Genomic DNA, 16,061 nt, shown 5'->3' with positions numbered 1-16,061 from the left:
CAAAAGAAAATTACAAAAAAAAACTTTAAGTAATGGAATACACTGAACCTACACCACCAGTCTCCTTTGCTTTACTTATCAATTTTTTAGATCACCTGTTATCAGCACTCCACCACAGCATTCTTATATAAAAATAAATAATCTCTTCAAATTCAAGAGGCTCTCCACACCACCACCAGAACACCCTGTCCATCTTTTCTAATGTTTAAATAAGGTTCCGAAGTCCTTGACTCTTACTAAGTTATGGTGCCTCCAACCAAAACTTGAATTTAATATTAGGCATATATATCGCCTTGCTTTGATTTTAATACTACAATGGAAGAAATACAAAAAATAATAATAAGGAAAGAGATATCTAACAATTAATACACATATAAACACATACCAACTGGATAGAGCTAGGTACAAGACAAGGGTTAAGAGGCATCCTATAAATAAACAGCATAATAAATAAGAACTTTAGTTAGATATCCTTTTTATATTAATCCCAGATGCAAAATAAAACTTTGCTTTATCTGAATTCTTCTATTTTTCCAGAAAATTCCTTGTGTTTCTTGAAACTCCTAAATTCCTAAAATGAAGACCTTTATTTTCATAACAGATATTTTAACCATGGTAGTAATGTTCCTCGTTCATACCTATCCTTTTCTCTTTCTTTCTCCCTCTCTTTAGACTGTATAACAACAACAACAAAAATCCCTTAAAAATAAACTTTATTAAATAGACTAGATGCAAAAGGAAATTATTTAAGCAGAGGAGAGCACTGATATTACTGGAATCAGAACAGCAACATTTTTACTCATACTCCAATATGCGTAGACACAAATGGTGTTCATTTCTTTTTCCTTCTTCTTTTCTTTTTTTTTAGTTAATGTCCATCATCCACTTCTAATTTGGGTGTGTCCCAACTTCACCTACATTGTTATTCAAAATTTGATCCATACCAAATGGTTTTATTATTGGTTCACTTCATTTTAAATAAATGAACTGAAGACCATACCTCTCACCTTATGGCAAAGTTAATTCCTGATGGATTAGGAATTTAAATGAAATTTATATTTAAATAAAAAGACTTACAGAGCAATGCAAGTGAATAAAAATTTAACTGATCCAAAGATGGTGAATTTCTAAATATAAAAATAATGGAAGGTCTCACAAAAGAAATTAGCAACACTTCAAAAATAAAGAAAGAACGAATGGGATAAATAAATTTATAAAAAATTTTAATCGCTGTTAAATCTGTGTAATTCATGTTAATTATAAAATCTTCTCTTTTATGTTTGAAATTTTGTTTAAAAATTAAGCAGTATAAAATAAAAAGAATGCTGGAATATTTTTTATGACAAAACGGTATTATCATCTATAAAGTTGTAGAAAGTAAGAAAAGTGGTAGCAACACAAACAGAAAAATGGATGTAGTCAATAAAAAAATTCACATCAAAATTACAACTGGCCAATAATTAACTCTACATAAAATGTTTTTGTCCTTACAAGGAGCCACCAAATTCCAAACTGGTCAAATTATTATCAGTTATCTTTTTTCACATAACAAAGTGTCAGCGATTTTTTTAAATTTAAAATCAGTGCTGGTAAAGTATGTAGAGACTGATACTCTCACATGCTGCTAATCCTAGTGAATACTGGTAAAATCCTTCTGAAAAGCCAATTTGGAAAATGTCTACATCTCTGATATAATAACCAGAAGTCTAGTCTCAGGAAATAATCAGATATGGAAGAAAAGATTTATACAGATGGATACTTATTTTACTTATGCGATACTTGCAAGAAATTAAAGTATAAAAAGTCACTAGGGGGAAGGGAAGCAATTAAATCATTTTTGGCATATGCATGATGAATGAAGATGCCCTTGTTAAAATCCATTATCTAAGTATATAATGACATAGTAATATAGCTTATGATAATATAAAATAAGTAAATCAATAACCTAATTTCGTTTTATATATAATTTAGCTTTAAAAATCAAGCATGTGTATTAGAAAAAAGACAAAAAGGAAACGTGCTGTAGTGATATCAAAGTCATGGGATTATAAACAATTTTAAATTTTTATTTTAACTATTTTTTATTTTCCATCTTTTCTACCACAGAAGTAGGAGCAGGCAGTGTTTCGTTCTACTGCACGTAAGGTCTCTATGAGTCAGAAACAACTCGACGGCACCTAACAATAACAACACCACCACAAGGATGTATTACATTCAAAAGCAAAAAAAAAAAAAAATTGCTTTTAAGAAAAACAAACCCGCAGAGCAGGAATAATGGCAACCTAAAAGGCAAACTCAGAAGAGTCCCATGCTGATAAAGACAGATTATAAATGTTTTTGCTTCCTGTAGCTCTAGTATGGAATTCCCTTCTCAGCTTTACATTTTAACCAAGAGATCCCAGGGCCAGGGCTAGGTATTCTCTTGGAATCACTTCTGTCAAGTTAACAAAAGGAGTTCAAGAACAGGGCTGAAAAATGTCATGAGATATTCACTAATCCACATTGATGTCTAATACATGTAGCCTGCATGCCTGTCATATGTCATTCTCTGTCATGCAGAGGAGGTGAAAAGAAAATAAAGAGTACCACAGGGTACCAAGCTTATGTTTCAGTAAGACATTCCCTTAGTAATACAGCAGATAAATTGGTCTTCAAGACAAACTAGTAGTTCTCCATTAATACTCAGATGTACTGTACTCAATCACTTATTTTCTCCGCCAGAACTTCAGTGTATAAAAAGGTAAAAAAGGCATATTATTTCAAAAAATTAGAGCTTCCTCAAAACTGAAATAAATGAGTAATTAACATAAAGTACAGTTCTGCAAAATTAGCTGGTTTAAAATATCTCCTGTGCTTTTAAGCTACCTTTAATACACTATTGAGTCTTACAAAATATAATGATAAATGTGATAAATGCTTAATGTGTGTGTAAAATCAATATTTCAAAAAATTACACCAGTATGGACAAGTTTATAAGTTCTTTAACTTTTAGCAAATTATTTCACAATAACAGATTATTTATTAAATATTTAACAGTCTTTTCTATCAGATAATGGAAGTTTACAAAAATTAAACAGCCAAATAATACAATGTTATTGAGGTCTATTGGGTGGCTGTTATGAGTGACATTATTTACAATACTCATTCCCATAAAAGGCCCACTGATGAATCAACAAATATTACGGATGAACAAACCTTTTCCACGACTAGAGAAGAAGCAAGACTAGAAAATGGGAGAAAAGGGTAAAAAGTGGGAGGAAAAGCGGGAACAAAAAACATACTAGTGATCAAACATTTTAACTTAATCTTCATTTAATAAATATGGCAGCTATTTTATACTGAATACCGGCATATAAAATGACCTAGGTATATTCCAAATTAACAGTTTAAAAGGCACCAGTGCACCCTATTAAGCTTAATTTAATTTTTTTCAACTTTGAGTCATATTCAGAAAAGCTCATGAATCTCAATAGTGATACTGTATGGCATGTGGGTTTTGCACAATAAGAAGCAACATCATATACGTAATTTGTAAATGACATTAATATTTATATTTTTAAACTGAATTACATCACTACCTATGAAGAAAGCTGCAGCAATCCAATTAGGTTACACCCATGTAATACAATAAAGAATATTTAAAATCTTCTAAAAGCGATATAGTTTCTTAAGGAGGAAAATTACACTGGTCTACACTAAAAAATATAAATAAATAAAATCATTTAAAAAAATACTAATGCATTGTTTTGAAAGTCTGCTAATTTGCATAATTTGTGAATTTAAAAAATAAGGTTACATTTGCTATGCAGCAAACACAAATATGCTGTACAATTCCCATTAATTTAATGGGAGTTATGACTCCCATTAAGTTTAATAGGAGTCATATTGCTAAATCCCCACGTACCTTACTGAAAATTTACCTCCTAGTCTTCAACTAATCAAATATACTGAAATGAACAAAAGCAGTCAATTTTGCTAGACTGGGAAATCTAAATGCCTACAGTTAAGGCAATACAGTCTTACTATAGCAATGGTCATGCAGTTATTCCCAATGAAAACAAGAACAAGGTTATCATAATGCAAAGGGACAAAAAATGAAGAATTTATGAGGCTCTGAAAATGTAACATTTAACCTTAACAAAAATATGCTCTGTTCTTTTCTAATCTGAAGCCAAGTTTTCAAAAATAAAAAATTTCTTTTTCGGTACACTGTCCAAACGTAGTTTTTAAAAAAAAACACTCTTTTTTGGAAGCCTAAAATTATGTCCAAGGAAGGTAATATGGTTTATTTCTCCTTGATTAAAAAATGTTATCTTACCATAAAAACTAGGATTTATTACAGAAACAGAAAAAACGATAAATACGCTATACTTCTGTAACATACATCAAATCTGACCAATGTTTTTATTCTGTTCTATAAGACTAAGTGGAGGTTTAGGAGAAAAGGTTTGAAGTCTGATTTTTTCAGGTAACTCTGGAGACTGATCAGAAGAATAAACAGCATTTTGGAAAGGTATAGTTAAGTAACTCCTAGTACATAACTGGTTACTAACTTCTGAGTCATAGTGAATCAAGTCATATTTTTCCCCAAAAAAATAAAAAATAGTTACATTATACGCACCCTACCTTTTACCTCAACCACCTACACACAAATAATACTGCAGGGATTCTCAGCGTGGTACAGAACATCACCTGGAATTTGTCAGAATACAAATGGTTGGACCCCACCCCAGACTTACTTAATCAGAAATCTGTTTTAACAAGCCCTTTCTGGTGATTCTGCAGCACCTAAAGTTTGGGAACCATGACGATACTTTATTTCATATCCATGCTGTTCTCTCACCACAGATCTTTCCTCTGCCACCATACTCACCACTCCCTTTACCTAGTTTATTAAGCTTATCTTGAAATTGAGATGCTCAAGCATCATCATCACTTCCAACTGGAAGCTCTTCCTGACATATACCCCACGCAAATACCCTTTCTCCAGATGCCTCTGTGAATATTATCATCATGGCACTTACCACCCTGTGTTACAACTGTTTATTTTTGACTGCCTCACTATACTAGTATGAACTTCTTCACAGATTTATATTATTTTTGTGATGGATATAGATTAATTGATTACTACGTGCCAGAAAATGAGCCCTGGTAATGTAGCGGTTAAGTGCTCAGCTACACACTGAAAGGTCGGAGGTTCAAAACTATCAGCCGCTCTGCAAACGATATGGCGGTTCACTTCCATAAAGATTACAGCCTTAGAAACTCTATAGGGCAGTTGTACTTTGACCTATAGGAGTTGACTTGATTCTGTTGAGTCAGAAAAAACTCAACAGCAACAGATTTTTAGATGCTAGGCATTGTTCTAGGCACTTGGATACATTAATGAACAAAAGAAAAATAAATATATTTCTGCCATTGTACCATATTATTTATATGTGTATTCATAAATAAAGAATACATTTTATTTTATGTGTGTATGAACAAAAGAATGAAAGAAGAAAAGGCATGCATGGCTATAGTGTTCTCAGTTTCAATCTTTCTTAAATGTAACTTTGGAGAACAAAGCTACTATCCCTTACAACAAATTACACACCATTCTGAAGGAAATATTTATATGCTAAAAACAGTTTTATCTAAGTCATTATTTATCCCCTAGATCTTATTCTGCCACCCAGTTAGTGAAAAGACCCTACAGGCCATATGAATTTTTAGTAAGATACCATTAACTCGAAAAGCCATTGTAAAATGTGCTTGGAGAACTTAAAAGTACCTTAAAAACTGGTAAGATAGTATTTCTATAGCTATGTTCTTAAATTTTCTTGATTTGTATAAAATAAATATTTAAAGCAGAAATCATAATATTCATTCCTATTTTATATCTGGCATAATATTTTTCTTTGAAATAAGGATAAACAACAATGTAATCTGAGTTAATTAACTAAAATTTTGACTAATGAAATCTAATCACATACTCACGGCATAACGAATTCAACCTAAAATCCATTTTACTGACTTTGCTGAAGAACTGCTATTGTTTGTAACTTGTCACTCGACCAAGCCTTCATATGTCTGATTTATGCTTGCCAGAACTCCATTATATAGCATAATTTAATTCTCTAAGACACAAAAATTCAATTTACTTTTCTACTTACTGATACACGATTCCACAGTGGGTTACTATGCTTGTGAAAATTGGCCAAAGGAATCAAAGCACACCAGTTTCTCAACGAAACTGATTTTTGAAGAGGTTGAGGTTTGTTCTCTAGGAATAAAATGAAGTCTAAGGAAAGTTTATAAAATATTTTGAAAGTTCAGTCTTTAAAATCCATTGTTTAGACCAACAGAGACCAGAAGAACCTCTGAGACTACTGCCCTAAGAAACCCTTTGAAATTGAACTGAAGCCACTCCCAGAGGTCACCTCTCATCCAAATAATAGACTAGCTTATAAAATAAACAGTAACACCCATGAGTACAGTGCTCCCTTAAATAATCAACTGTATGAGACCAAATGATCAACATTTACCCTAAAACAAAGATGAGAAGGTAAGGAGGAGCAGGGAAGTTAGATTAATGGAAACAAGAACAAACAGACTGGAAATAATGAGAATGCTGACACACTGTGAAAAAAGTAATCAATGTCACGAAACAATAGGCATAAAAACTGTTAAATGGGAACCTCATGTGCCATGTAAACTTTCACCTAAAACACAATAAAATATTATATTTTAAAAAATCCATTGTTTACATGAAAATTCTAAACAATTTTCAAAAATATGTAGGGGAGAAAAAAATTTAAGAACACATAAACCATTGTTTCTATTTTGCAAAATTTTGATCATTACAGTATGAGCTAATTCTAACAATTAAACCTTTATATAACCAGCATTTACCATGGTAAAACTTAAAAAGTGTTTAGTGATTTGTTTTTTGATATGCATACAAAATATGAAATATACAAACATTATAAATATGTAATAAGTCTTTCTTGCCAATTTGGAAATTTTCCTGTCATATTTACAGATATAAAACAAATCAAAAATGACATTAAACCTTTAAAATTATATACCAAAGTAAGCATCTATTGATCATCTTTTCTGATTTTAGGCTGTGAAAGAACATACGGGAACCAAAATTCATGATGAAATGTAGAGTAGTATCACTACTGTAAACAGGAAAGCTTTGAAAAGAAAGGCATGGCCTATGGCTAAATACAATACATAGGCTTGCTTCTTAAAAAAAAAAAGCTGAATTAGTTGCCGCTGCTTAAAATACCAAGATGGGATTCTTATTGAAAAGTCAAAAGCCTGGCAAAACTAGAATAACTACTGGATAGCAATCACGGGTCCGCCGGCAAGCACTCTCTTATCTGCCGCAGACACCATCTGGCCTGCTGCACTCAAGTTACTTTAGCTCACTGGCCACAATAGGTATTTGAGTTTTCGACCCCTGCAAAGAACCAGGCGCTTCTCAAGATCAGAAGCCATCCATGTCTTGCATATTTCTGAATCCTAAACACCTGGTTCACTTTAGCTCCTCTATAAATGAAGAAGGAGGGAGGAAAACCACCTGGGAAACCTGAGTTTACTGATCAGGACACAGGAACTGTTTACAAAAAAAAAGATCTCATCTCAGTAAGTTTTAGAAAGGTAACAACCATGTAGAGGACTTAATGGCTGGATGGTTAAATTTATATCTTCTTTCCTGTGCACTCATACCTAACTTTGATTGGTTTCCTCTATAGGTGTTTACAAAGCATTACCTGCTTGCTGGCAATAGAGGATTTCACGCCATGTAAAAACTTTTCTAATAACAAGCCCATGTGATGTTGGATCAATGTTCTAACCGTGTGCATTAACTGCGTATATGCATACTCCTGCAGCTAGCAGTGTGGGTTTTTCCCAGGTTCTTTTTACCTATAGGAGGGAACTGCTTCAAAAGCAACGTCCCCTGGCCTGATGCATCAAAAATGAAATTTCTCTTAACAGCAAATATGAATCTTGACCTGATAGGTGACACTAGAAATAAAACTGCAGTATCTCATGAAAAAGTCTCTGTTTGCTAGCCTCCTGCTGAGTTAAGCTACTGTACCAGCAAAGTGCTCTCTATCTTGATTGCAAAATTTTTCATTATGTGGACTAATGAGCCATTGGTCCACACCTGGAATCTTTTTTAAATGTATAAAAACATTTAAACATAACAGCAGGAATTTAGTTAGCTCTCCTCCCACAAAACCAGATGCAAAATTATAGACTATACACAGATTTTCGTAACAACCCAAGCCAGAAATTCTTATTATTAAACTCAGTTCCTGCTTGTTTTTATCATTATAGTGCTATTCATTCAGACATCACTTTTTAATGTTACACTTAACATATCTTTCAATCTGATGCAAAGAGCAATATCATCTGAAATATTACCCTATTCGTAATTTTTCCACTGTGACTTAAATCCAAGGGAACATTGTTTACTTTCTGAATACAGAAATTCTTATTTTATAAATATTTCTAAATTCAAAATTTATTATTTATTGGAGCCCTGGTGGCCCAGTGGTTAATAGGTCAGCTGCTAACCAAAAGGTCAGCAGTTCGAACCCCCCAGGTGCTCCTTGGAAACCCTATGGGGTAGTTCTACTCTGTCCTATACAGTCGCTATGAGTCGGAATCAACTCGATGGTAACAAGTTTTGCTTGTTTATTAAATTATGTTAACAAGTTATTTCAGTATATTGAATGTAGGGGACTGGTAGAGCAAGGATAAAATAATGAAACATAACTTTGGAACAAGCAATTCAAATAAATTTTTTTCTGCAAAATTAAAATGTTAACATTTTAATGCTAATTATTCCAATGTTATTATTATCTATTAGTGGACAATATGCCTCTTTTTCTCCACCTATCATTTTATTAACATGTATAAATGGGATCTTTTAAAAATACATGTGACATCATTTGAAAATTTTAAAATATGTTCAAATACATTTAATCAGGACTAAAAAAAACCATTATACTTTACATCATATTACAGTTTTTATGTTCTTCACGGATATCCTAAGATTGATGTATTTTCGTGCTAAGTAGAATAACCACCACTATCAACTGACTATAAATGTACACACCTCCGCTCCATATTAACTGTTAACCTGCTTTGCAAAAAGTACCTGGACGGGTGTTTATTTTTTTTTTACCTGGAATTAACATTTAAGACAAAAGAAATTATGGTTACTAGGGAATCAACATAGTAACTAATAAATGATGGTTCTATTTCATTAAGCCTCAAAAGAAGTATTTACTTCTTTAAAAATCAGGCCTGGCTTCAAAAAATATACTCACTACTATTTTAAGCTTCAAAAAAAACATCTTTAAAGCAACACTGAGAAAAATTTCATAACTCTTTAAATCTACACAAGAAATAGTTACTCACACCTGAAAATTTTTCAATTATAAGGAATGCACTTGTTGTTAAAGATGTAGACAATACTAAAAAAGGACACACTACCAAAAATAACTTTTTCCAGAATATATGAAAAAAAATTATTTAGCACTTTTAGAACTATGACCACAGTTCTATGATTACAGACAAACTAAATTTGAAGTGAACAAGTTGTCACAAAATACTTTCAATTTTACTGGAACAAATTTAGTCAATAAATATAAAATACATACCAACATTTTAATGCTAATTATTCCAATGCTATTATTATCTATTAGTTGGCAATATGCCTTCATTTAGTTCTGTTATTTAGAATAATATTTTACACATTTATGTAAAATATAAATTTTAGACTTCTAGTGCTTTCTATAATACAGTTGTATAATGAAAATAATTCTACCAGCAAAAAGAAAAATTCCACATTCAAGAAATATGTTCAGCACATATTTTAAAATAATATTTTTATTTAAATTTAATATTTTATTATTTTATTATATTCAGCACATATTTTAAAAATAATAAAATAGTACTCCACTTCCATATAAAGAGAATGTATAGTTCAAGTTCTCACGGACTTAAAAAAACAAATTCAAACTGCATCTTACCTTCTGTATTCGGTAAGAAGCTGATTATAATGATAAACCACAGACTTCGCATTATGCAACCAGAAGACACCATTATTGATCCCTTTAAATATTTTCTTTGTATTCCTTAATGAATCTAGTTATAAATGCCCAGCTTCATCGAACCCAGCAGTCTGCATCATTGATCCTCATATCTGAAAAACAAACAAATCCATCATTTACTCTATGTTCCTGCTCCACCACAAAAAATACAAAAATAATAATAACTCTCTTTCCCACTCGTCCTCCCTCCCTCTCCTGAGTATAAAGAATAATGGTATGTATTTTGATTATATATTCAATATGGAAGTTGCCTCATTACACTGGATATCTGAGCCTTACACTTCTAAAAATGGTTAGAGCCAAAAAAACATTTATAGATAACCATAACATATGAAGTCATAGAAAAGTTATATTAATTCCTGATGAATTTTTCTTAAAAAACCATATGGAAGGCCTAGAAAATGACTCTAGATTAACACAACATAATGTATTTCCATGACACATATTACTCTTCTTATCAAAGTACTAGATATAGTAACACTTCTAAACAAAATTTTATGAGTACATATACTTTTTCGTTTCCAGTGATGGTAAACAATAATAGCATCTATTATATCATCCAGCAACCTTACAAGATAGATTAGAGATGAAACAAAACAGTTTCTTTTTCTATACAGGAGTAATACTAACATATGGGTGTACTTTAATTTATATAATAAATGCATTCCCAAAATACCACATTCCTGAACATCAAATATCAAATTATTTTTCTCATTGCTATTTATTAATTAAGGGAAGGTGTTTAATAATACAATTGTCTCTTTAACTTGTTTTAAAAAATAAGTAAGATTTTCATATAGTGGTTTTTCTTACAGTGAAATATAATCTAGTAAGATTAAACCTACATCACTGATTCCACTGGACCCAAATGAAAACCCTAAACCATGACTATATCTCAAAAGTTGCATCACTAATTTAAAAAGATGGGCCAGTCTAATTGTCTAGCCCTTAGGACCCAGTTCTCAAAACTGGAAAGGGTACAAAAACTTCAGGCACCTGACTTAATCAAAGCATTTCTTAGTTCCTGGGTCTGCATGAGACCATGTCAGTTCTTGGGCTCTATCCAAATGTTTTACTCCATTCTACAGCAGTATTAAGCAGTCTCATAATACACATAAAATGCAGTCAGTACCCAAATATCTAGCCTGTTAGTCTAGCCTCTGAGAGTAAAGAGACTGCAAACATTTTCTTTTAAAGTAACATCTTACAGTTTCTATCTTTAATTTTCCATTATTTTCTTCTAAGTGTTACCAATTTCTCTCAAGCCACACTTAACCCTGACGCGACTAAAGAGTTTTATAAAGTGGTGAGGTGAACCCCTCCCCATTCTGAGGTTGTCTATTTAATTCAAATAAAATGAACTCTTAAATAATTTAGATGTTGTCACTAAAGCATAAAGGAAAATTTAGAAAATAAAAATTTCCTGGATAACTTAGTTATCTATTTCACAGTATCTGAACTATGATGCATTTATTACACATTCCATGTATCATGTGACTCTATTATCAGCTCACTATATTCTATTTTCAGTTCACTATATGTAACTTCAGTGGAAAGGGAAATTCTAAATGGTTTGAAATATTTATCACACTCTAAAGTCCCTATCCTGCTTTACCAACAAACGTACCAAAAAGAACGTTAAAAAAAATTTGATGTTATAAAGATCCATAAAATCAGATGAAAATGTGTAAAAATTGTTAAATAGGTGCATGTTTTGATGTGTATATTTTCACCAAAAATAATTTTTTTTTAATCAGATGGAACTAGCAAAATAATTCTATATAACAAAATAATTCTATATAAAGAGTTTATTTTATCCTGCCTATAGTTTCAGAGATAAAACTGCTTCCCTTCATACTCCTCCATGACACATATCAGCCCAATATTTTACCTATCTCTGAATGCCACAAAGACCTTTAGGTATCATGATGGGGGTGGTGGTGTCACATTTGGTATTACTCAGTTCTGAGACCACCTTAGATGCTTCCCCTCCAAAGAAACAAGGCAAGAACAAAGGAAAGAGCAAGCTTCTTCTGAATCCAAAAAAATACCCAGAGAATGGTACATGAAAAATTAATCTGAAACCCTGATAAAATCGCAGAAAAACAAAGAACAGAACTAAAATTCTTAGGAAGTCCAGACTTACTGGACCAGTTGAGACTAGAGGGACTCCCTGATTCTATCACCTGGAGACAGTCTTTCAACCTTGAACCAAAACTATCCCTTGAGGGCATCTTTTAGTGAAATAACTGACTGGTACACAAAATAAAAGATATTACCCGTGAGTACAGTGCTCCATTAAAAAATCATCTACATGAGATCAAAAAGTCAATAACTACTCTAAAGCAAAGATGAGAAGATAAGATGGCAGGGAAACTAGAGCACTGGAAACAGAACAACCAGAACACAATTAAAGAGAATGTTGACACACTGCGGAAAATGTAACTAATGTCACCGAACAATTTGTATAGAAATTTGCTGTGTAACTTTCACTGAAAACACAATAAATTATTTTTTAAAAATTCATCTGATGGAGGCCCATGGCACACATCCCTGAAAACAGGCTGGTTCTCCCTATTCATGTTTCAGTCAGAACTCCCAGACTATTCCAGAAGACAAAATCAAAAGTAAACCTGCAGTTTACAACTGCTGTGGCAAAGCTGATTTGTTGTTAGCTGCCATCAAGTTGGCCCTCCACTCATGGCGATTCCATGCAAATCAGAATGAAATGCTGCCAATCCTGTGCCATCCTAATAATCAGTTACAGATCAGATTGTTGTGATCCATAGGGTTTTCAACGGCTGCTTTTCAGAAGGAGATTGCCAAGTCTTTCTTCTTAGTCCATTTTAGTCTAGAAGCGTCACTGAAACCTGTTCAGCATCATAGCAACATGCACGCCTCCTCCGACAGGTGGTGGCTGGCTGTACACGACGTACACTGGCAGGGAATCATACGAGGGTCTCCCACATGGAAGGCGAGAATTCTACCAGTGAACTATCAATGCAGAGTACTTGCCTTAAAACTGCAGACTATTCTATACAAAGCATAAGAAAAAGTCCTATCATTTCAAGGCTAATCAATAAATAATTTCTTATATCCTACAGACTTGTCTGATGATCTGACGAAGCAAAGAGAACAATTTCAATGTGTGGATGAGGTACGTTATTACTACAAGTAAAAGTAACTCAGCCATTGGATTGCTCCTGATTCAAGCAAAGAACTTTTACTGTCCAAGTTTTAGTTGTAATGGGCAATTTCATTTCAATGAGCTAATGCCATGGGCTGTTTGCTCACATGCAAAACTCTTGAACAAGTTTCTACTTTCTTAAAGCAATCCACGATCAGCCTGTCTTCAGTCATCTGCTATTTGAAAGAGTCCTTGTTTGTGGGAAGAAAGGGAAGGAAGAAATCAAGCACTGATGACTGCCTTGTACGAAACAGCTGCCAAGATAGGAAACCCTCTGTTAGTGAGGGGAAAACAAGAAGGAAACCACACCACCAGGACCTCGTTTGTGGTCTTTGGCCAGAGCAGAAGGCTTCATGAACAGACTGTTTAACTATACTAAAAATTCTGTGTGTTCTTAACTTAAGGTTTGAGAACGTGAAACACAATTTAAAAACTACACTCCAGTCAATTATGAAATTTAATGTAAATATTTGTTTCTGACAAACAGGTTCAGGGATTTATAAAATCATGGCTTCTTTTATGCAAATAAACCTTAAGTCCACCCGCCTGTGCCATGAGTGAGTAAAATGAATATCAAATTTATTTTTCTCACTTCTACAAACTATATCCAATCACTTTCACATCAAAATAAAGTTACCTTCAAATTTAAATTCTGAAAACTAAGACAAAAGATTTTACTGCTGTGATCCAAATTAAAAACCACCCTCCATTAAACAAATGTTAATGAAAACTGCAATGCTTAGCAAACCACATTCAACTAAGAATAGAATGAATACCAACATATATAATCAAATACGGTCTAACTAATCCCAAGAAACATTGCTCCTAAATGAAACTGGAACCAAACACTCATAAGCTCAGTATAGCTAATAGACTCATCTATCAAACTCTATGACCACCTGCAAAGTGAAGCCCAATAAGAGCATCTCACAACATAAAACACAAAGAAGGAATAAAAACCAAAACAAGCTATCAAATTTCTTTTCAACAAACTGGAAAGATTACTTTTGATTCCCCACATTAAAAACCTGTTTGTGTTTAGATTTAAAAATAAAAAATAAACAAAAAAAAAAACCTCTTTCTTAAAGAACTTTATTAGAGTTTAGCATAGAGTGGGGGAGGAATTTGCAGTGGACGGAAGGAGGGTGGTAAGTAGTTCCTTTCTTAGTAAAAACAGAAACAAAATATTTCTACTTAAACTATAAATAACCACAATTTGTAAAAATCCAAGCTACTTCTAATGTGCAACCTCATCCTATCTCCACTTTTTTTCTAAATCTTCAAATAAAAAGATAATTTCATCCTATCTTGTTTCTATAAACCACAAGCCATTGCCTACCAAACCTCTGTCATGAGATTTTTTTAGATCTAAGTATCCTATTACTCTGTCATGTAAAAAGTCAATTAATGCATCACTACTAACCCTTCCAAAGTTGAACAGTGACTTCCAGGAATATGCCTCAGCATTGTTTATATCCCAACTGCCCTCAATGTTTTATACGCTATTACAATGGACAGTCACCTGCAGTCTTTCAGACAGTAACCTGCTTATATTTATTAGCTGCATTAAATATCCCATGCCTTAAACTGTCAGCAAAATTATTTAAAAGGAAAACACCACTAGTTTTAACAGTCACATATTTATGTTACATTATCAGGAAATTTAAGTTTATATGTGATGATGCCTATTTTGCAAAAAACAGAAAAAATTAAAACCCGCCTGCTGATAAACATCATTGAAAGAAGTAGAATGATACGCTTCAAATTAATGACGAAGAAAAGGTAAAGATACATAAAAATTTTCTAAAACTGGTAAATTTAAGTTCATATTCTGCTAACAGCAAAGCCAGGATAAAGATTCATATCATAACTTTATCTTTGATTTCTACTCAGGGCACGTACTACCGTGAACACCAGCTATTCAACCCTAAACAACTATATGCATGAAGAAAACAGGGACAGGAAAGCACCATCTCATCATAAGACCTACCAAAGTCACCCATCCTTGATATTAGGCACTAATGCTGTGTAGGAGCCCTAGTGGCACAGTGGCTAAGAGCTCGGCTGCTAACCAAACAAAGGTCAGCAGTGAATCCACCAACCACTCCCTGGAAATCCTATATGGGGCAGTTCTACTCTGTCCTACAGAGTTGCTATGAGTCAGAATCAACTTGACAGCAATGAGTTTGGGGTGGGTTTTGGTTAATGCTGTGTAAAGTGAAACATTAATGCTTTCGATAAGTTTAGAACTCTATGCAATAAATGTGTCTACTGTAAATAAAAACTAAAATTGGCTTTATAAAATCAGGGTTTCTGATCATAATTGCAAAATTAAATTATAATCATGAGACAGAGTTTGCTAACAAAAGAAACTGGCTTTTCTGTATTTTAACAAATCCCACTCCACCTCCATGAAAAGGCTCAGAAAATAAACAGCTTTAATTTAGCTAAACCGTATTCAGGGTATTCACTTTTCTGAAGTATTTTATGTGTATTCCTCATAGTCTATAATTTTCCCTTCTTGTTAACACAGGCAAAAACTTCCCCTGGAAGTTTTCCTTCAGTAAGTCAGCCAAGTAAACCTTTGCTGTGGCTAATCAGAAAGGCTTTCTTGGCTCCAAGCATTCAACCTTCCTTTGCCAAGACTGAGTTTATATTTTCATTCCCTTCACAAGGATAGAGTTGGGTGTAAGGAATGCTGTTAGAAATTCTAAAACCAAGTGGCCAACCACTAGTCACTATCGTCTATTCCTTTC

At 33.0% G+C, this 16,061-nt stretch overlaps 1 protein-coding gene across 9 annotated transcripts in view; it reads right to left on the bottom strand.

Annotated features, from left to right (window-relative positions):
- The window catches only part of ADGRL2 (adhesion G protein-coupled receptor L2), a 180,067-nt gene extending 168,532 nt beyond the window's left edge, over positions 1-11,535 (bottom strand). For 4 of the 9 annotated variants that reach the window (XM_023731444.1, XM_023731439.1, XM_023731440.1 and 1 more), the window contains exon 1: positions 10,038-11,530. In XM_023731444.1, coding sequence (XP_023587212.1) covers positions 10,038-10,110 — 73 coding nt within the window. In that variant the 5' untranslated portion in view covers positions 10,111-11,530. Of the gene's footprint in view, positions 1-10,037 lie in introns of all 9 variants that reach the window. The other 5 variants (XM_023731416.1, XM_023731438.1, XM_023731447.1 and 2 more) reach the window with 4 other exon arrangements.
- Between the last annotated feature and the right edge of the window lie 4,526 nt (positions 11,536-16,061).

The sequence above is a fragment of the Trichechus manatus genome, unplaced genomic scaffold (assembly GCF_000243295.1).
Source record: "Trichechus manatus latirostris isolate Lorelei unplaced genomic scaffold, TriManLat1.0 scaffold00003, whole genome shotgun sequence".
Classification (NCBI taxonomy): domain Eukaryota; kingdom Metazoa; phylum Chordata; class Mammalia; order Sirenia; family Trichechidae; genus Trichechus; species Trichechus manatus.
The sequence above is the reverse complement of the archived record's forward strand: the minus strand, read 5'-3'. Positions and strand labels throughout refer to the sequence as shown.